Source organism: Gossypium hirsutum, chromosome D07, assembly GCF_007990345.1.
Source record: "Gossypium hirsutum isolate 1008001.06 chromosome D07, Gossypium_hirsutum_v2.1, whole genome shotgun sequence".
NCBI lineage: Eukaryota > Viridiplantae > Streptophyta > Magnoliopsida > Malvales > Malvaceae > Gossypium > Gossypium hirsutum.
Window position 1 is genome coordinate 59,082,405 of NC_053443.1, and position 22,001 is coordinate 59,104,405.

The 22,001-nt window shown below is 35.5% G+C and overlaps 5 protein-coding genes and 1 non-coding gene across 11 annotated transcripts; 2 read left to right on the forward strand and 4 right to left on the reverse strand.

Moving 5' to 3' along the window:
* Positions 1-1,352: 1,352 nt before the first annotated feature.
* Positions 1,353-3,297, forward strand: LOC107893236 (GEM-like protein 5). 2 transcript variants are annotated; one of them, XM_041098086.1, is made up of 2 exons: positions 1,353-1,857; positions 1,956-3,297. In XM_041098086.1, the coding sequence occupies exons 1-2, from the start codon at positions 1,461-1,463 to the stop codon at positions 2,435-2,437; spliced, it is 879 nt and encodes a 292-aa protein (XP_040954020.1). In that variant the 5' UTR covers positions 1,353-1,460; the 3' UTR covers positions 2,438-3,297. The 2 variants fall into 2 exon arrangements, with proteins under 2 accessions (XP_040954020.1, XP_016673661.1); XM_016818172.2 differs by having other exon boundaries at positions 1,367-1,857; positions 1,947-3,297.
* On the reverse strand, positions 2,611-2,682 carry TRNAD-GUC (transfer RNA aspartic acid (anticodon GUC)). Its single transcript has one exon. It is a non-coding gene; the product is annotated as a tRNA-Asp (tRNA).
* Positions 3,164-7,932, reverse strand: LOC107893240 (translocon-associated protein subunit beta). 4 transcript variants are annotated; one of them, XM_016818177.2, is made up of 7 exons: positions 6,264-6,535; positions 5,558-5,656; positions 5,365-5,473; positions 5,184-5,255; positions 5,043-5,048; positions 4,652-4,771; positions 3,164-3,297 (listed from the first exon to the last, which is right to left on the reverse strand). In XM_016818177.2, exons 1-6 carry the CDS (start codon positions 6,443-6,445, stop codon positions 4,652-4,654), a joined length of 588 nt encoding a protein of 195 aa, XP_016673666.1. In that variant the 5' UTR covers positions 6,446-6,535; the 3' UTR covers positions 3,164-3,297. The 4 variants fall into 4 exon arrangements, with proteins under 4 accessions (XP_016673666.1, XP_040954021.1, XP_040954022.1 ...); XM_041098087.1 differs by lacking the exon at positions 3,164-3,297 and adding an exon at positions 6,860-7,932 and having other exon boundaries at positions 4,349-4,771; positions 6,264-6,449; XM_041098088.1 differs by lacking the exon at positions 3,164-3,297 and adding an exon at positions 6,542-6,727 and having other exon boundaries at positions 4,349-4,771; positions 6,264-6,449.
* A 2,366-nt stretch (positions 7,933-10,298) lies between these two features.
* Positions 10,299-13,510, forward strand: LOC107893237 (BRO1 domain-containing protein BROX homolog). Of its 2 annotated transcripts, none has more exons than XM_016818173.2 (12): positions 10,299-10,854; positions 11,000-11,234; positions 11,327-11,401; positions 11,482-11,540; positions 11,638-11,773; positions 11,869-11,965; positions 12,051-12,117; positions 12,202-12,300; positions 12,387-12,476; positions 12,557-12,711; positions 12,849-12,950; positions 13,039-13,510. In XM_016818173.2, the coding sequence occupies exons 1-12, from the start codon at positions 10,834-10,836 to the stop codon at positions 13,208-13,210; spliced, it is 1,308 nt and encodes a 435-aa protein (XP_016673662.1). In that variant the 5' UTR covers positions 10,299-10,833; the 3' UTR covers positions 13,211-13,510. The 2 variants fall into 2 exon arrangements, with proteins under 2 accessions (XP_016673662.1, XP_016673663.1); XM_016818174.2 differs by having other exon boundaries at positions 10,306-10,747.
* On the reverse strand, positions 13,416-14,882 carry LOC107935847 (CASP-like protein 1F2). Its single transcript, XM_016868467.2, has 3 exons — positions 14,194-14,882; positions 14,002-14,125; positions 13,416-13,908 (listed from the first exon to the last, which is right to left on the reverse strand). The coding sequence occupies exons 1-3, from the start codon at positions 14,424-14,426 to the stop codon at positions 13,651-13,653; spliced, it is 615 nt and encodes a 204-aa protein (XP_016723956.1). The 5' UTR covers positions 14,427-14,882; the 3' UTR covers positions 13,416-13,650.
* Positions 14,883-17,884: 3,002 nt separating this feature from the next.
* LOC107935832 (uncharacterized) lies at positions 17,885-18,361 on the reverse strand. Its single transcript, XM_016868450.1, has one exon. It carries the CDS (start codon positions 18,359-18,361, stop codon positions 17,885-17,887), a length of 477 nt encoding a protein of 158 aa, XP_016723939.1.
* Between the last annotated feature and the right edge of the window lie 3,640 nt (positions 18,362-22,001).

Here is a 22,001-nt window from a genome sequence, read left to right on the forward strand (position 1 = left end):
TTGCACATTATAATATTACAACAAAATTACTAAAACATTATAAGATCACATTTTTGGACAAAATATTAAGGAGTGAGTAACGATATGATTTTAACAAAATTTTTAACTGATAGATTGGGAATCGATAAGAATCAGATGAACGGACTAAAACATCAATTGAACCGACAGTTAAATCTCTTTTTTTTAAAAAAATTTTAATAATTTTTAATTGAACCGATTGGATTGAGGAACCGATGGCTTGACTAGTTCAACCATCGCTCTGATTTAAAAAACATTGGGCAAGCTTAGCCAAGGGATATAGTATTTTAACAAGCTTTTAAAATTTTATTTTAACCCATAATGAATCGTTAGCTTCTCCTAATACCATTCAATGTATAAATGTTTATGGTAAGTGGTGAAATTTTATAATTATAATAGTAATTTTTATAAATAAATAGATTTTAAAAAGTGAAAAAGAAACCGAATTTCTTTTGGTCAATCATCAATTATTTATTCTGTGGTGTTTTGGAACTTCCAAATCTCATTGGCTATTAAATAGATTTAATGGACCCAAGCCCAAACATCAAGGCTGAAAGGACCAGAGATGCAAAAACCAATGAGCAATTAAGCCTACTCACATGTTAACGTGGATCTCTATAATCTTTTTTTTCTTTTTGGAGGAATTAGACTCTGAATTTCATAATATTTTAAGCTCTCAATCAATTAGCTTTTCTAATTCCATCGACAACATAGATTATACATGTCAGAAAAAAAAAACCTCCTAAATTTTAATGTATTATATCTAAATTCTTCATTAAGAGTAAAGTCAGAAAATTATTTGAGTCAACTAGTTATATATACTAAATTTTTTATAAGATAAAAGAATAATTTTATTATTATACGATTTCATAAAACTCTATTTAAAGATTTAAAAATACATATGTTTAATATTGAATTCAGGTGTTTTAGATATGTTGTACCTGAGGTAACATCTCACGTATATAATAAGCGATATGATGAGGTGTGGCGATTGTTCATCTTATTTTTTAATAATGTAATCGAGTATTTGATCTCTTTCCATGAAAATGAAACATATTTCATAATTAATTGTTTAAGTACGATAAAAAAATTAATCATTATTATAAATAATGAATATCGTGATTACAAAATATATTGAAGCAATAAATAAAAAATAAAAGGCGTAGGTAAGGCAGTAGGGACGCGGCTAAGGAACATCCAAGCAGGATGAAAGTCAATGTATTGGGTTTTGAACAGCCCCATTAAATACATCCATTTTCTTCTACTTCTAGAAATCTAGGACGGGATTAAGGAACCTTTACACGCTTCTTTGCCTAATCTTTTTTCATATTTAACCCAATCCACGCTGCAATACTTTTCACACCTCAAATTTGATTTGAAGCAAAAACAAATCCCAAATAACACAAGCTTAGTTTTTGTTTTGAATTCTCTGTTAATTAGCAATGAATAGCAGCAGCAAAGAATCGCAGCCTAATTACCCCACTATCTCACCTGATGAATATACCAACCCTTTCCATCAACAGCCGCACATGGAACCTGCAGCGGCCACCGCGGCGGCACCCGCATCAACATCGTCCTCGCCTCCTCCACCTCCTCCAGAACAGTCTGAGAAATGGGGGACTCATATCATGGGAACACCAGCTGTTCCCACTTGTCATCCAGACAACAAGAAAGCAACATTGTGGGGTGCTGGTGACCAAGCTCAATACTACCATCATCCATACCTCCAATATTCCCCCGTCGAGAAATCAAGCAATAACCCCATGGATTCCATGCTTCAAGTCTTCAACACCTGGAGTCACAAAGCTGAGACCATGGCCAATAATGTCTGGCACAATCGTATGACCAATAACCTAGCTAGTCTTGTATTAATTTCCCTTCCAAGAATCCCAGCTGATTAACATATTTGTTGTTCAATTGTTGAACAGTTAAAACAGGACCATCTGTATCGGGAGCTGCATGGGGGAAGATGAACGTGACAGCCAAAGCAATATCAGGAGGTGGATTCGAATCGCTTTATAAGCAAACATTCGGAACGTATTCAAACGAGAAGCTGAAGAAATCATTCGCATGCTATTTATCGACTTCGACAGGACCAGTAGCGGGAACACTTTACCTATCCAATATCCATGTAGCTTTCTGTAGTGATCGCCCTTTGTCATTCACAGCACCATCAGGGCAGGAAACATGGAGCTATTACAAGGTAATGATACCACTGAGCAAAGTAGGGATAATAAACCCAGTGATAATGAGGGAGAATCCATCAGAGAAATATATACAGATTGTGACGGTGGATGGACATGATTTCTGGTACATGGGATTTGTGAATTATGAGAAAGCGTCAAAGCATCTGTCTGAGAGTGTTTCCAGTTTTGTAGCAACTGGGATTGCTGTTCAACCTTCACCTGTTGCATCATAAACACAGGATTTTATTATATTGTTCCTTTCATATTTTACAGGCCTTTTCTTTTGTTTGGAGATTTTGGGTTCGGCTTGTCTTAGATTTATTCCATCGATTGTACCATTTTTGTAAAATAATTGATTATTTCGTACACCTTTTGTTCAATGTAAAAAATTCCAAAAAGATATTAACGCCGTTGCCGGGGATCGAACCCGGGTCGCCCGCGTGACAGGCGGGAATACTCACCACTATACTACAACGACACATTAACATAAGCTTGATCTTTTCTACTTTAATTGGATAGATGCAACCTTCTGCATATAAATTTTTCAAAATGTCGAAAATTTAAGTTATTCATTTTGTGAGAGAATTTTAAATGGTTAATATTTAACAAAAAAAAATATTTGAAACCTCCACCATTTGAGTTTGAGTTTGAGTTTTCGGAGAGTAAGTGTTAATCCTTTATTTAATTAGCTCTTTTTGAATATAGTATATGCGTGTGTGGTGTGAATATGTCCCTATCATGCGTGTCATGTGTGTGAGTATTAAATAATAAAAAAACTATTTAAGTAGATTTGTAGAATTTTTGAAGCAAAAAAGCAAATTTTTATTTTTGTGATTTCATTGATCAGTAATTTTACAAAGGAAATAAAAATCTTAGGACACTAAAACATGCACATAGAAAACACATAAAGGAAGTGGTATGATTGTTTAACATATTGGGGAGACATTTGATTCCAAGAATTAAATTCCGGACAAAAGCGAAAATCACAAACACAAGTCACAATATCGACCGTCAACCACCAAACTGAATCCAGAGAATTGATATGTTGAATCCATTGATGACATACAAGTCCATTCTGGGAAACCTGCGAACACTGAACAAACATTACATCCATCAAATCAAATCAAAACAAATTGGCTTGGACATTGGAAAACTGAATCACCATAAACTTACAGAAAATTGGATCACCAAATACTTGAGAAAACCTCCCTCAAGGGAGGTCTAAGGCCAAATCCTTCGACTTAAATTTATTTTTCTGAAAAGAGTGGTCTCCTTCAGTTAGAAAAAGGTAAGTGGCTGGCTAGGAGACTGTAAATGGAGGGGGGAGCTAGCTAGGTTGAAAGAGACCAGCGGTGGTGAAGCAAAAGGGTGTTTATGGCGACAAGGGAAGGAGAGAAGGAAGTAGCAGGCATGGTGAGCCAAGGGTAGGCTTGTGGGAGGTCGCCAGAGGTGGACTTCCAGTAGGAGCGATTATGGGGGAGGAAAAATCAAAAAAAGGAGAAAATAAGCAGAGATGAAGTTAGAAGGCCGAAATAAAACTTTAAAATTTTGGGGGGGGGGGGGAGGCAAAGCTATATTTAAAAAAAAAAGAATTAGATTAATATAATTAAAATTTAAAAGGGACCAAATTATAAAAATTTCATTTATTCGAATAAGTAAAGAACTTCAAATGAATGTTGTCCCATTTGATCAAGGATCTCGCTTACGTCCTCCTTAGCAAGCGTGTGAGAGAGAGAGAGAAGAGAAGAGAAAAGCCCACAGCCCGCCTAGAGGCCGGTGCTGCTGCGGACAAGGTAATACTTTGGGATGGAAAGGGTGAGCGGCTAGTTTGCAAAGGAGGGCCAAGGTTTTCTTTGAATAATGACTCCATTCACCCCATCCTTCCCTAATCTTCTCCATCTCCATCATTTCATGACACTTGAGTCTAATGCAATATAAATATCATTAGATTTGAAAACACAAATATTTTTAATAAAGTATAACAATATTTATTAAAATAAAATTACATTTTATAAATTGAGTTTTTTATTTTATAGTCTTACATGACAGAAGATTAAAAAAAAAATCATTCCTGAAGTTGTTTGTATGCGTGTGTACATAAATGTATATCTCACAGGCTACAACATTAATTAAAATGGAAAAGATTTGAGAAAAATAGAATACATATATAAGTATTAAATCTCAAAATTGTCCCATCCATCAGATATCACAAACCAGTTCTCCCACTTCCAGGATTACCTGCTTGAATCAAGTCTAGGATTTGGGACTTGGATTCACTTGTTTCACCTTCCACAAACCTCATTTAAAACCCCATCTAATTGCAAAAATCCAAACTAAAAAAGAAAAAAAAAACCCTATTTTAATGGCAACATAAAGTAAGGTTCCTGCATTGCGTTGAGTAGTGACAGGTTATAGATTTTGGTTTTTCTCAGCTCAGCAAACCATACCTAGCTCTTCTTCTTGCTTGCTTTTGCGGCACTGGCTTTCGATGGGGTAGCGACTAGGTAGATAAACAATAACACTATTGAGACCACAGATAATTGAGATCCATATTTAGCAAGCAGCCTCTGCAACTCAAGTTATGACATGAGAGAAAAAAAAAGTTCAGAGCTAGAAGAGACAGCAAAGGTCCATTTATTTTTAATTGTTATATAAGATTAAAAAAAACTAAAATCCTAAAAACTTATCAAAAGAGCAAGTCATTCCCAAAAATGGGATGCATAAAAATAATCTATTCCTCAACCACAATCTGGCTATCTCTGTATGCATGCCAATTCTTATCCATCAAGATTTTAGAGGCTTGATTATTTAACAAATATAGAAAGAACCATTCATTACCTTAGCCTTCAATATTTAGTCACGACCAGAGCGAGTTCCACGAAAAACAAAAAGAATAAGCCTTTAGTAACATTGAAAACAGGAAAATATATATTGAAGAGCATTAATTCATTGTTTATTCTTATTCTAAATATAACTAACCCAATCAAGCTTGTTTTCAGTAGGTCTTTCAGCTAAGATGTCCAAAGGCAAGATTGGAGTTGAATATGCTTCCTAAAAACACACAACAAAATACGGCATCAAAGCTTGTTTTCCACCTTTGTTTTTACTTCACTTTTCTCTTAAATTTCAAGGAAAACAGACTCTGTTATGGATCTCAAACCTGTAGAGACACCTTTGTGGGAACACGGTAAGTAATAACTGCTGGTGCACCATGGAACATTCCTTGTCTTTTAGCATCGATTTCAAATGAATGTGATAAAATGCCACCACTGAAGATCATAAAGTTTCACAATTTAATTATTCAATGTAGGAAGAACTGATTAAATAGAATTACAGAAAGGCAATATGCTCACGCATCAAGTCTCTCCCATGAATTTGAAGTGTTACCGCTGATGATATCAAATAAATCTTTGGGCCAGCTATCATCGACAAGACTCACATCATACGCCGTCCTATTTTTTTATTTTTTTTCAGAAAGAATGTTCCTCAAGTTAGATAATATCCCCACACCACAATAATGCATTTGAAATCTAAAAAAACATGAAACTTCAAAGGTGCATCAGCAGGAACATGGCCAAAGACAATGTGCCCTGTTTTCATATTAACAAAGCACAAGTTTCTGAAATTGTCACAAATTTTACTCAAGCATCAATTTGATCATTTAGTAACATCACTCTTCTACATGAATTGACAGTAAGAAATTTGAAAACTCATTAAATAGGCAAAATTTTAGAGGGGGAAAAACTTATAAGAAAAGGGAATGATATTGTTCATAACTATAGTTCGATAAAAATTATCAGATTTGCAACTTCATCTAGCTTCTCTCAGATCCAAATAACTAAAAACTAATTCAAATTCTATTTACGTTCACTTCCTAAAACGAAATGGTAAACTACTCAAAAGAAAAAAAAACATAGCTTCAACTCGTAATCGAAATTTAAGATTGATTCAAAATTTAATAACTTCCGTTTTGACGGAGAAATCAGAGGTAGATCTGCACTAAAGGGATTTTATATAAATATATACAAAATTGACGAGAAAGGGAGAGAGGAAACGCACGAGAAGCCTTGATTGTAGATGTCGATAGAGACGGAGACGCGTTCAGCGCCGGATTTAAGTCTGGTGAGCGAAGCCTTCTTGTGGGAAATAATGAACGGAGCGTCGCCGGCGGCGGTAGTTGCAGATAGCAAGAAAAGAATAATCAATGCCTTGATCAATGGATTTCCGATAACTGTCTCCATGGGTCTGCCGGAAATGAAGAAGATTTAATATATTATTATTGTTTGAATTCTGTTTAATAAGAAATCCAAAATGGGTGAAGAGCTGAATAAACGGACAAGAATAGGGTTCATAATATCCAGCTGACCAGACAATAGACAAGGACTGCGAATCCAGTCAGCGTAGTTTAACCAACGACGTCGTTTACGTTTTTATTTATTATCTTTATTTTTTATAGTAATTAAATTATGAAATAGTTATGTATAAGTGATATATTTATAATAAAAAGAAAAAAGAAAAAAGAAAGAAAGTTTAGGGTTTGCAAGAAATCTGCAGCACGAAGCATTAAAAGTTAAAAGCATGCATGTCCAGAAAATGCAAAGAATGTCATTTTCCAAATTAATTCTCCCATGTGTAAAAAGATTATTTCATTTTACCGCTTGCACCGCTTCAATATTTGTTTATATTCAATATATATCGGGCACTGATCCTGACATCAGCCATATCCTCAAGTAGTGGCTCATTATCAGCTCATCACTTCCGAATTTCTGCAATTTTTTTAAACAAAATAAGAAAAGAAATCATCATCCATGAGTGCTTTTTCCTCATTCACATATAAATATGATATAGAATCATACAACATTTGTTGAGAGAAAAAGATAGAAATGAATGAAGGTTTCAGCTGCATGATGCTCCACGAGTAGCTTGTTGAAAGGAAGAAGAGAAAGGGTCTAACATGATAGAGAAGAGGCTGTCAGCTTAGCCAAGGATGATTGCCTGTCACCCAAACATGGGTACCATGAGCTGCAGGCAAGTCATTCTTGGCTACCAAACAAGACTCTTTATCTTCATGGAAGACCTTCTCTTCCCCGTAAGTCTTAAGTCTTATGCATGCATGTTTCTCCATCATTACTTGGCTTTAACTTGATGTATATCCAATGGGGCGGAAGATAAGGCCTAGCATGAACGAAAACAGCCTGTCTAGTTAGCCAAGGTGACTGCCTGGGACCCAATCAGGGTTTTTGATGTATTAAAACCTCGTGAACATTAGGTGCAGGCAAGTCATCCTTGGCTACCAAACAAGACTCTTTATCTTCATGTTAGACCTTTTCTTCCTCTCTATACTATGCATTCCATGCCATGCCCACACAACACTTTGAAACTCAGTATTTATAGCAAATGAAATCAAGAATAGAGATCAGATTCGGGTTGCCACTTAATAATAATTTTGATCCTATCTCATCTCCTATGAGTGTTCTTTTAATGTGCTACATCCTGCTCTGCACTTCTCGCTGCCCATAAAAGGAATATATTCGCCTCAACATGTAGGGACCTCATGTTTAGGTGAGGTGATCTCCACAAGGATTAAAGAAAGCTCTCGAAGTTTCTGGCGATTCCACTGTTCACCCAGCCGCACTTGAGCCTGCCAACTTGCCGCAAAGCTTATCCCCTGAAAAGATATATGAGATAGGGCGGTGGTTGTAGCTTAATCTAGATATGTATGACGATGCCCCCTCCTTATCAATCTAGCTAGGTTTTCATTTATATATGTGCACTCTTTGGGCTTTGGTATGGCTGGCTCAAGCTCAAGCTGTTTATTATTATTATTATTATTATTATTATTACTATTATTATTATTATTATTATATTTTGGTCCATATTTATGTTTTATAGTTATTCCTCTCGACAATGTCATCTCTAAAGTTTTAATATATATCCTCTTGTTGAAGATGTAACTTATCTTACCGTTGCACTCTGTTAGAATATTTTCAAATATTTATAATGTTCTAATAACTATAAATGAAAATGTATAATTACTCAAAAGTTATATATTTTGGTTATAGACAAAGAATTATAACTATTCAAACAATATTATTTGAATAATTGTCTTTAATTAAAAGATATTAGATGAACAATTGTCTCTTTTAGATATGTGATTATTCAGAAAAGACACACATTGAAATATGTTTTTATGAAGAGAAATAAAAATTCTTAATAAATAAGAGTGAGATTTCATTTAAAATACATACCAAAAATTCTTAAAAGTTATTGTATCATTGAGGTTCGTTTTCTTAAAGCTCATTTGCACACCGAGTATAAGCAAGGCCAAATAGAACCTTAAAAATAGTAGTTTGATACATACATTGGAGTCTTGTCTTATTTCTTCACTTTCTATTCGAATTGTTGTTCCTATTCTATTTATATACTCAAGATTTTTCTCGCCGAAGTTCTGTACTAACACACCCAGTATTTGTTAGTGCTATGTTTTTGCTACAGTTTAAGCTCAGGGGTTAGCTTCTGTTTGAGTTTAGAAGGTGAAAATTTTATGAACTCGAACCATTTTGACCACTCCATAATATATGTAGTGCATTTCCCCGTTTATAGATGATTTTGACTTCCGCTCAACAGAAAGAGAGCACAAAATCTAGTAAAGGCCCACTGGTCAACACATTTGCTGATTTTAGAAACCTAAAACACAGATCAATTATTTGGTGGGACACATGATTCCCATTGACACCAAATTTAGATGCTCCAGCTGACCTGACTTAACCAAAAACAAGTCAAAGCCGCTGCCACTAAGCAAAGGCTTTTGTTCTATTTGACTACCCATGCATGTAGTATTTATTCTTTCTTCTTTAAGCATCTCTGACTGTCCATATCATTTATGGACATATACTTTGCTCCTTTCAGTCATTTCCCTTGTCTGCCAAAGCCACTCAAATCTTCTATTTGTAAACCATTTAACTGAAGCCTTTTGTATTACCAAATTTGGGCCTCAACAAGACTACAAGGATTTTGGATTTAAGCCTTAACAGCATCCATTTCAGCCATCAATAAGGCCTACAAAGCGGTTTGTGATAAACATCATTACCCAAGTTGTTTGTATAGACATGTGTTGCTTCTTTTGAATGAATAAATAATAATAGAAAAGAGAATTACTTGCATTGCATGTTTCCACAATCATGTAGATACTTGTGACTTTTACCCATTACTTGAACCGCTGATTTAGGTAGCAATGAATCTGAATCAGCTTGGCCTTGGAAATCGATTTAAGCAAAAACCAAGGTTAGTGGTTGACTAAAATATAAGGAAGAAAACCTTCACTAATTCATGCTGTTGGTACAATTGTCTTGTTTTGCCAAGTTGGATAAAACTGGATTTCTCATCTATGAACCAGCCTGTATCCTGTCCAGGGTAACATGGTGTATCGGTGAAGTAAAGGGGGTAATTTTGATACTTTTGGCAACAGACTGACACTGCAATGCATCCATGATGGTGGCAGAACCGTGTTCAACCCTGGTTGTGTTGACACCTGATCTATAGACAACTACTGACCTTCCATTTTCTTTTTGTATACACACACACATATATATTGTTGACTTCCATGTACATATCATTTTCTATTGGTTCCGCAAGTAAACGCAAATCATACAAATTTTCTCAGAGATCTATAGTTTATTTTCTCTGGTATTAACTTGTTGAATCAACAAAAGAAAATCCTAGATTAGAGGTTAATCTATCTTAACTAATTCTAAAGTTACTTTCACTTGTGTCCAAGTTAATTTTCTGATTTTAATTGCTTGCAGCAGTCCACATCCCTATGTCATATGAATGTAGTCCATTTAAAACACTGTTTGGATTATTATATATATATACGAATATCAATGTGAAGAGTAGATTTGAAGAATTAAATCTAAAAAAGTGAATTGGCAAATCCAAGGGTTGAAACTTCGTACAAGAAATGGTGAACCAAACATGTAACACCAGTTGTCATTTGGTCCATACATGAAGGATAACCCCCCACGTGCACGCTTTCAGAAAACCATAATAAAAACATATCTACACCAACTAGCTAGTTGCTTGAAGATAAGTCCAGATTTCAGCTTTAATGCATCCAATCTAAAATTCTAGCTAAAAACTAGCTCATACATGGTTGCAACATAGCCTATATATAAGTATAATACCATTCCAAAATTAAGTACAGTTGGGATACTATTGCAACATAAAATTGAAGGATATATTACAGATGTATGAGTGATATTGTGTATATGATACGTGTTTCTTAGAATTTTCTGTATGGGAATAAGCAGTTGCGTCAAAGAAATGAATAAATAATTTGATATGGGAAGTTTCATTTTGCTCCTTTAACAATGCCAACGAAGACTTCTATGTCTCAGCCATGTGAGATATGCCTCGGTCACTGGGCTTCCTATTCCCAGATTCTTTTCCCTCTTTCTCTCTCTCTCCATCTCTTAATATGAAGATATCAGCATTCCATTGCATCCTGGGAATTTCTTTTCTCTGTGTCTCTCTCTTTGTATACAGTGAGTTACTTCATTATCTCTGCTACACATGATACATAACATCAGTATTGGTTTTTTTCTTTTAATTGCTTTGATTCATTTCTTGCATGACCCTGGATGCTGTTTTTGTAAGTTCAAATACACTTGTTTTAGTTATGTGTGCTCAAGCTTTTCTCCTTTTTTATTAGTTATTCAAGTGGCCTTATATGTGCCTGAATTCCCACAAGTACAATTTGTGGAAATCAAGTATAGATAATTCGAATGATTTTGTAGGATGTTAATTTGTGCAAAGAATCCCCGGGGAAAAAGATGGGATGCACTTATTCTGTGTATGGAGTTGGAAGGAAAAAGAAGCTGAGTATCCCAGAAGTGGTTGTATTTGCTCCTTGTATGAGGATTCCAGCACAATGTGATCTTCAAAGAGCCCTCAAGGGTCTAATACCGCGTGATGTTATCAACAAATTATCTTGTCTAAGGAATCGGATTGCACTTGTTGCAGACGACACCGGTACTCTCTTCATATCTATTTTCACTTTTCTTTCGGTAGTTAATGTATTATGATGAGTCTTGTTATCTAAATTGGAACCGTGGATGTTGCAGGTGGATCCGCGATTACTGAACTGCGGCAGGCACTGGAGGAGTACTTGTCAATTCTAATTGGACTTACTAAGAAAGGTTTCATAATCTGCAACTCTCTGGCTCTCCCTTTGTGTCCCATGTTTGTCCTAAGATGTTATAAACTGTGCATATTGCAGAACATGGCCTTGAGAACTTGGTGGAATTCAAGTGGAAAAATTTAGTAGATGGAAGACAAGTATGTTGTTCATCAAATAATACATACATGGTTTCTTCTATAATTTTGTTCTTGCTTGGCATGTAAATAATTTTGTAACCAAGTCCGAAATGTGCAGGAGACTAGCGTAGCAAATGCCTGGTTTGAATTGCTATCTGTTGTTCACATGATGGCTATGCTCACATTATGCGAGGCTGACACAATTATGATCCCCAAGGATTATTCTGGTTCTGGCTTTAGGGTCGTATCTACAGGTTTATGCCCTTTTTCAAGGATCCAATTTGGCAATTTCAAATTTCAACTATGGTTACTTTAATCACTAACAATCATCTGTAATAATCACCACTAGATTGTAAGAGAGATGCTGTTGATTTATTGCTCAAGGCAGCAGGGTACCTCGAATTTTGTGTCCGGAATGTACTCTGTTGTGTACCACCAGAAATCAAGTGTGTACATAAATTTACAGCCCTTGAAAACATTGTTTTACTTACTAGCATATTATTAACATGAACATCTCATCAATATTCCCAGGAAAAGTATGTCAAAAGATTTGCAGGATGGTGTACTAGAAGCCATTTCCATCCAAGCATTAGGCCAGGTATCCATATCGCTGAAAAAAGTCAATGGAAATGGATCTTTGATTTCTTGATTTAAATTAAATGGAAATGGACGTTTGATACAGGGAACTGAAATACAGCTTGGATTAGCTATTGAAAGTCAAAAGGCTACTTTATCAGTGAAAAGGAGGTTGGCCTGTGAACTGCTGATATATTACAGTCAGGTTTTGTAGTTATAATTCTAGCTTTTGGTTGTATGAATTCAGGTTTCAGCCATTACAGTCAGTTTTCTTACCTATTGTATAACCAGGCTTATCAATGCATTTCTGGATGTGACTTAAGCCATGGATATGGAAAGAAACATATGTGGTTCATCAAATGGAAATTCCTTGAAGCAAAGGTTTTAACCACAGTCCTCTAATACCAAAAACTTTTTGAATAGGAATCTAACTTTTTCTTTTTATGTAATTGTATATTCAGGCTGCTGCTTATTACTACCATGGTCTGGTTCTGGACAAGGGTAGTGAACCTACATGCCAAATCAGTGCTGTATGCTGTTTTCTAGCTGCACAAGAACTACTTGTAGAGAGCAAGAAAGCCTGCATAAGCTTTTGCCTTGCAACTCCAGTAACCAGGTTGGTTTCAATCTTAGGATAGGAACATCCATAGTTGTTATGCTATCGTCTATGTTGCTCCTACATGGGGTTAAAATGTCGGATACGAATATATATCTTACTTTCTTTTTCTTTTGTTGTTCTTTTTGGTGGAAAAGGGCACCTCCACTTTGGGGAGCTATGAAGCATTTACATCAGAAAATACCAGAGGTGGCATCAAGGAAATCTCAGATGTATGGCTACCTCTTAGAACAAGAAAAGTAAGCAGTTTATGATTAGTGGAGTTTAATTTATTTTTGTGAATAAATGGTTTAGGGATTTACTTTCAATATGTTGGTGGTAAAACAGGGCTCTCCAATCCTTGCCTGAGATACCAGATTTCCAACTATCACTGAGACCTGATGACTATGAATTACCTGCAATTGATCCAGCCTGGGATTCAGGAAACTGGGAAAAACAGGGCCAGCAGCCCCTTAAAGACCATCTCAATGACTCCGAGGATGAGATTGAAACTGAATGAAACCACCTTATTTACACTCATTGTATCTCTATTCTTATACAACTAGTTTACTTTATCATTTATACAGTAAGACAGATAGTCACATGCAATGAATGATTGTTAAATTGTTACTTTCATGTTGATCATTAGCATTGACTTGGTGGTGTTCAAGACTTTTTATGTTTGATAGGGAGGAAGTGTGGTGGTCCAAGATTTGAACATGAGATTAGGTGTCAACCAACGACTCGATAATTAATGCAACAACCTTTAAGAGGTGGTTCGAAACATAGTGTGTATTTTCTGAACATGATAAATAATACATAAAGTACTAATTTTCAACTATAAAACATATTGTAGCTCCTACTAGCTAGAAGTGTAATTTCTAAAGCAACAGCATCAGAGATGAAAATTTTCAAGACCTGGGTTGAAAAACCTGCTTCCCTTTGATGGTTACATAATGTTCAAGGGCATGCTTGCCTTTCATTGAGTTGGTACTCACCATTGGCCTCATACATCACTTTGTTGCTGGACATAACAGCAAGAGCCAAGTAGGACAAGAAAGCCACGTAAGACAACACCATGGATATCGTCATGTGATTGCAAAAGCTCTTCACACGGTTACAAACAGCCATCCAACCCATTTTTTCTTCTCCATACCTACTGATATAGCCCACCGCAGTCCCCGCCGCGCATCCGGATATGGCCAACACCGTAATCACCTGCAAATGCAATGCCCCATTTTCAATATTTCATCAAATTAGGATACTTTATTAACTTCCACCGTTTCAACAATAAACCAGCAATCTGCTTACCATGTCATGCAAAAACAGATAGAAACAGGTCTTGAGATTTGATCCTGAGCGGCTCAAATGGTAAACAAAGATCAATGAGAGTAGAGAAGATGCACATACAATGGCATCTGTCACAAATAAAAACCTGTAAGAAAAATAGAAAATGGTTAGCCATCGCAATAAACATATGAAAAATGTTGGACCACTGATTACCTCGTAGCAGATGAGTAGCTATAATGAGCTCTAATGGTGAATCCAAATAGAACAATGGTTTGGGAACTTGTTGCCATAACACAGATTGCAGCCAATGTGGAAACAGCAGCAAAAACCCTGAGCACGGTTTGAGCCATAAAGAGACTTGTTGTAGTGTTAAGTGACACTGCAAGGCTCAGTGATTTGGCTTGGACCATAAATGAAGCTTTATCTCTGGCAACCTCTGGTGCCATTTGGAGACCTCTTGCCAAGAAAGAAGGAGAACCAGGCTAAAGCAATTAACTGAGAGGAAGTGTGGAGGATGGTGGTGATGATTTTTGACACTTGCTAAACACCCCCAAAACTAATAAATAAGCTTGAACAAAATCTAACAGAAGATTGTCCCGACTTATAGGAGCAAGAGAATCAACAATGATGCGCTTCAACAACTTTGGATTTCAACTCTCAAGCATATAAAAAGTCAAAAAGAAGGGGGATATCGTGGATGAATTAAAACTTGGTGAAGCTGGAATGGCACGTTTTCACTTGTAGAAGGAAATTTTGTGTTATTTCTTGTACTCAATAGTTATTATTGAAAAAGGACAAGGACCAACAACCTGCATAAATGTAATAAAATAGGGGGAGATGTTGGCAGTGGAAACAAATTAATTACAGTCTGACAAAAAGGAAATCGAGTTGGAAATTTCAGAAGGTGATTTGTCTTGTTTGCCTCAGGAAAGTAGGAAACTATCTTAATTGCTGGATTTTGCAAGGAAACTAAAATGTATTTATGTCTTTGTAAATTTTGGGCATTTTTATTTTTATTATTGAAGTAGATGCCATGTCTCACTCTTGTGATTATAAAAGGTTACCTAATCTCTAAAAAAACACAAATAAGACCTAAGATGTAGCATTGATGGTAATTTGTGTATGAAATTGTGTTTAGTGGGGTTTTTTTGTTATACAAAGAGACAAGTGCTTGTCATAACTATTACTTTTCTATTTAGTGAAAATATCACATATTTAGGTTAAAATATGCTATTAGTCCCTGTACTTTTATAGCATTTGAGGTTTAGTCCCTAAACTCCTAAAGTTATAAATTCAATCCCCATACTTTTTCAGTTTAAAAATCCTAATCTAACCATTATCACCGTTTGATGGCAAATTGACAAATGTTGATAGAAAGTACTTACGTTTCTAATCATTGGACTGGGCTTTCTAAATCAACACAGTTGGAGGACTTGGTTTCTAACTTTTTAAGCACATAAACTAAATCTCAAATTTTATTAAAACACAAGGTCTAACAGCAAAATTTCACCTTTTTGGCATTAGATGTCAATCACCAGTGGAAAGGAACTTTTTCTTTCACTATAATTTTATTTTAATTTTGATGGCCCTTTTTATAAAAGTTTTGATCCCACCCTTAAACACAAATCTTCTGTTTCTACTGAATCATATCTATATAAATTCCATCATTAATTTTATAATATACCCAACACATACAATACAATCATCTATATATATAAAAATACCCAAATCATATATATCAACAATATGCAAGGTGGTTACGTATCTTAAATTATCTTGTTTAATTCATCTAGTTGAGAAGTAAAATTAAAGTGTTTGGTTGATAGAATGTAAAATTACCTATAACCACATTTTATTAATTTGTTCCTTTAATCTTTTTTAGTCTTTATTTTCATGTATTTATGATAAATCGTTATAAATTTTATTTTGTTTTTAATTATATTTATTTTTTATTTGAGAAAAAAACTAAACTAATTAAAATAAAAAATAAAGGGTAGTTTTTTCCCAAAATTTAAGATCACACTCATAATATAACTTAAGAAATGAATAGTTATGAAATTATACATTATATTACAACATCTTGTTACTATTTAGGGCTATAAATGAATTGAGCTTGAACGAAAAAAATCTCTGTTCATGTTCATTTGTTTATTTTTAAGCTTGTACGTATTCAGTTTGTGTTCGTTAAGAGTTTCAAAATTTTGTTCATGTTTGTTTATTTAAAATTATGTGTGTTCATTTTTGTTTGGTTAATGTTCACGAACACGTTCATTTAACTTAATCGAACATGTTCACAAACAATGTTAATAAATAATAAACAAACAAACAATAAATAAATATATGCACATATATATTGTTTAGATATAAAATAGTCAAATATAAATATTAATAATTATATTATAAATGAAAAAATATAAACCAAGATAATTTTTATTAATATATAATAATGGAAATTTTATTAGAAAATATCATTAATAAATAAATGAGCTTGTTCGTGAACATAAACAAACTGAACACACCTCTATTCGTGTTCGTTCGTTTATTAAACGAACATAAAAATTTTATTCATACTCGCTTATTTAACTTAATAAATAAATATTATACGAATAGTTCATCAGACGTTCTGTTCATTTACATCCTTAATATTATTTGAGAATGTAACGAATATAAGATTTGTTGTCCACAATAATACCATGTGGTAAGGTCCAATATATTTGACCCAAATGCCTCTCTGAAAAGGCCTAACCTCTTTTATTCCTTACATATGGGCTTAATAATTGGACCTAAGTTTTCATCCTTATTGCCAAGGAAAAGAAGAGCCTATCCTATATCATGAAATCATTTAGCCTACTTAGGCATTCTAGTTGAATAATATTACTACATTCCATTTTGAAATCAACCACTTCTATTTCACATTGGATTAAGACCCTCCATTATGGAGACATAATACTACCCATGAATTAATAATATATATACACATATTGCCAGCAAACCAAAAAAAAAATATTTATGGAGATTCATGTAGTAAGAGGCCTATTACATTTTATTTCTTTTACTTAAAAAATTGCGTAAATTAATCTTTATACATTAGATCAAAGAGTAAATTAGTCTTTCTCTGTTAAAAATTTCATCAGTTTCTATTGTTTAAAATTGGTCATTAGACATCAACATGAAGTACATGTGACATATCACGTGTCACTGTCCAATTATTCTGCCAACCACATTTGTTTTTAACTATACAAATGGTTGAAATTTTTAACAAAATGGACCAATTTACCATTGATCTAATGTATATAAACTGATTTGTCCATTTCTTAAGTTGAGAGAGTAAAATATATTCCAACTCTGAAGCTCGGTGATAAAGAAAAACTCCTAATTTTTAAAGCATTTATCATGATCTATATAAAACCTCTCTTTTTTCCCTCAAAAATAATCCAGCAATATATATAATATAGGTGCTGGCATTTTCTGCCATTGCTAGCTTAGCATGAAATTGGAAATGATGGAAAATTAAAATTAAAAAAATAAACAAACTAAGAAAGGTAGAGTTGGTATGTTGCACCCTAACAATAGTAGATGAAATTTGAAAAGATAATGTTAGGTTACCATTTCCAAATTAAGATATGTGAGAGAGATTAATTGAACAACATCATGCAAGTGTGATGCAAATGGAAAATGGGATTGAAAATATCAACATCACAACTCAAGAAGACATGATTTAAATCAATATCCTTTTAAAACCCTCCTAACCCTAACCCTCAACAACCTATATATATATTCTGCTTTGTTTCACTCTCAATTTGAAGTTAGAAGGTTCATACGAAACCCAATCAAAAGCTAGCATTGTTAGTTCTTTCTTTAAAATAAAAAAAAGAAAAAAAAACAAAAAAGCAATGAAGGGGGCTTATAAACGGAGAGTAAGATCAACATTTGCAGGTTCATCAACATAATCAGTTGTGAGAGATAAAGTCTCAGAAGAAGAAACACTCGTGAAACCTTGAGGAATAAAGCCGGTAGAAGAAAAGTAGTGGGGCTGGAGGCACTGGTCAAAATATGGTACACCAGGGTAGTCCATAGGTGGCTCAATTTTAAAGCTGGGGAAAGCGTTAAGCTGTTGTTGCAGGTTGTATTGTTGGACACCCCGAATCTGATCATGGTCACCACCAGGGAACTTCCTTCGAGAAGCGGCTCGTTCACGCCTGTGAGCATTTTGGTGGCCACCTAGAGCTTGAGAAGTGTAGAACTTCCTTGGCCAGTAAAGACATGGGAAAAGCCTGGGAGGAGCAGATGGTGAAGCTGTTTGAGGGTGTTTCTTGATGGGTTTTGAAGCTGAAGAAGGCTCAGGCTGGTTGAAGAAGTTGTACATTGAAGGGTCTGCCATTGAAAGTTGCAGAGACTAGAGTAGAGAGTGAAAACAGAATAGGTTGGTTCGTCATGAAAGAGAAAGGGGTTTATATAGGGGGTTTAAGGTTTTTATTTGTATTCACATCCACAAAAGGCTGACAGGAATGCGATGATTGGTAGTGAGTTGAAGCACGAATTTACCCTTCTGATTTCGGAATATATATATGTGATGCATGCAAATTACACATTCAATAGGGGAAACATTTTAGTACAAAAGTGAAATGTGGTTGCAAGAGACGTGTTTTAAGTAATAGTTGGTTTTGAGTCCTATTATATAAAAAAAGATGGGCAAAATGGAAATGAAGGAAATAGGGATTATAATAAGAGAATAAAAGGACAGTAGGAGGCATCACGTATGCCTCACATCTCCTCATCAGTATGTTTGTTATGTCAGTGACAGTGACTGACTGCCCTAATCCAAATCTTCCATTACTCCCTCTTCTTAGGTTCTGTAAACAGCTCAGCGTGGCCCTGGCCTGGACTCCTCCCTTTAGGCAAAGATAGACCTAGGGGACACTTACGTGAACTCAAGGTTATAATTGGTGCACACTCATCGGAGAGAGACATTCCCTCCATGTACAATACAACACAAAACAATGCATCAACATGAAATGGGAGATATTATCAAGGGTCATTTACTAATTGGCACCATCAATTTTTCCACTTTGGCTCTTTTGCTTCATGAATAGTAACTTAGCAGATAAAAGGAAAATTGTAAAATTGTATATACATTCCCCGTTTCCAACAACGCTACAAGGAGGCCAGGCTTGGCCAATTTAATAATGTTTATAACCCATAAAATTATTTGAGGCTAAAGATATATACAAGGTTGATCAAAGTTAGTGCCATTTGCAAATGAGATGGCTGAAATGGAACATACGATAACTATGTACAAAGTCGGCAAAAACAAAGCATGCTCTTGTTATGTAAATTAGATGTTTCAGTTGCTACTATCAAAGTATCTTGGATCCTCTGGATAATGGTATTCCACGTTCAACTGCCATTACACACCAACCACCTTATTAGAACACACAAGAAAGAAGCTATAGAATGTAAAGAACCTTAGGAAACAGCTGTGTATATATGGAAAATGTAATAAATTATATTACCTTTCCCTCATCTGCATCTGAATGCAGTTAAGGGAAGACAACTCGAAAGTTATTGTACAAGTAGAATCTCCGATCCCCATCCCTGTCAGAGCCAGTCTTTTATGGAATTGGTCCTAGATCAGATTTACCTCTCTGAAAAGACTTTGAACTTTTTTTAGCGGGAGGGCATAGAAATCGGAGATGAAGAGCATATCGCAAGGAACCAGTACCTTTAGTATTTTCATTAATCTTAATGCCACTATGGGAAAGCTTCTGGTTAGTTCTCTGATATGCATCACCGTGCTCCTTGAAACGAACATTGTTGCAACTAGTTATTTGTATTGAATCCAAGCCTTCATTGCCTTTAACTCCACTACTGTTCAGCTCAGCAAAATTTGGAACAGAAGATGCTAGGGTAATCTTCTGGCGCACGAATGTCTATGGACAAAAGAAGAGCTTAAAATTTGAAACTTCATCATAGTAAAATGTATACGCAAATGTATAATTATAAGAATTGACACTATTATTACAGTGCCTTAAACCATTTTGGTATTTGGATTTGGATTACACCCAATTATGGGAAGCACAAACATTTAGAGAAATAAGCATCCATGAAGGTAACTTAATACCGAAATAAACCAAATCCCAATCCCTACTTATAGAATAGAGGTGATTTTTGAAGTGCAAAGAATTAGTAAGAAAGGTATTCCTTTTGTAACATTCACTTGAAAGTCCCGAATGGCTTAATGAAGAAAGACAAGGCAGATTATAATTCATATTACCTTGGTGCCAGCTGGCATGTCACTCAAATCATAGTTGCAAAAGAACGTGTGAAGAGGTGTTTTCTCTGGATTGCTAAGAACCTGCATAGGAACCCACCAAGAAGAAATGAAACCCATTTCTGACATAATACTGTAGACAAGATAACGAAATCATAAAATGTTTGTAGTTTGATGCAATTTAAGAACCAACTACTAGTGTCATGGGTTGCGCATAGGAGCACGCAACCATGACAAACTTGTGCGATCCATCGTATTCGAGGGAGGTCATTTGGCCCAACCAAACTGGCCCGGTGCCTAGAGAGATTAAAAGCCCATCTCAAGAGCCCAGTAAAAATGGGAAGTGATCTAGAAGATATAATTATGGAATCTTAGAGTTCTAATTGTATATAGCTAATTATGTAAGTTTAGAGTTCTAATTGTATATAGCTTTTAATTGTAGTCATTGATGTACTGTGATTTACAATGTTGATTTTAGGGAGGCTCAACTATAAATAGAGATCTCTTTGCTCATTGTAATTGATTCAGTTGTTAATAAGAATTTTGAGAAGTATTCACTCAAACTTTTCTCTCAAGTGTTCTTGCTTTTGTTCATCTTTCAAGGCTCGTTCTTACTTCGTTCTTCTGCTGTTCTTCGTGGAAACCTTAAGGGAATTCTGTTGAATCCTTTATCGTTACGAGTTAAAGCTGACTTAGGCGTTTTTACTGTTGAATCCTTTATCACTCTAAGTTAGGCTGACTTAGGCGTTTTTAAGCAAAGAAACTGCCTAAGGCCGCACGGATCTGTGGAAAAACTCTAAGTCCGTGACAGTTGGTATCCGAGCTAAGGTTCGTAGCTACCGTTGAAAGATGTCGAAAGAAGTTGAGGGAATGGAGACCCGTGGGAGGGCAAGGAAAGCTAGTCGCTCGAGAGACATATTGTCAGTTTTAAAGGATCGTGTCGTCACTCTCGAAAATTCCGTGGGGGATATCAAGGAGAGGATTGATGATGTCGACGATAGGCTCCATGATGGATTGCAGTCCATGCAGGAGCAGCTCAAAATGTATGTGACAGATAATGTGGAATAGTTGACTGGTAGAGATGATGCCATTGAGGCTATGGTGGCGGCCTTGAAGGGAGAGATTGCGGAGCTCAAGGGTGAACTCACAATCTACAAGGTTGCTTTGGGCAATGGTGGGTTAGCGGCTGTCGCACCCAAGCCCAATATTGATGTTCCCAAGCCCAAGGAGTTCAAAGGAACAAGGTCCGCAAGAGATGTGGACAACTTTTTGTGGGGAATCGAGCAATACTTCTATGCCAAAAGCATCACGGAGGATGTACTAAGGTAACTACTGCTGCAATGTATTTATCTGACGTTGCTTTGTTGTGGTGGCATCGTAGGTCCACTGATGTGAGACGTGGTGGGAACGAAATCGAAATATGGGAGGAGTTTCGATGTGAGTTCAAAGCACAATTTTACCCAGAGTATGCCGAGGATGAGGTTCGGGCAAAGTTACGCCGGCTTGCACAATAAGGCACTGTGAGGGAGTATGTGCAGGAGTTTAGTGAGCTTATGCTCCAAATCTCAGATATGGGGGAGAAAGAGGCATTCTTTTCCTTCATGGATGGATTAAAACCGTGGGCGAAGCAAGAGTTGCAACGCCGAGGAGTTCAAGAACTCACCAAGGCTATGTCAGTAGCAGAATCGCTTGTTGAATTTGATGGGAAAAAAGATAATCCCAATTCTTCTAAGCCCAAATTTAATCAAAA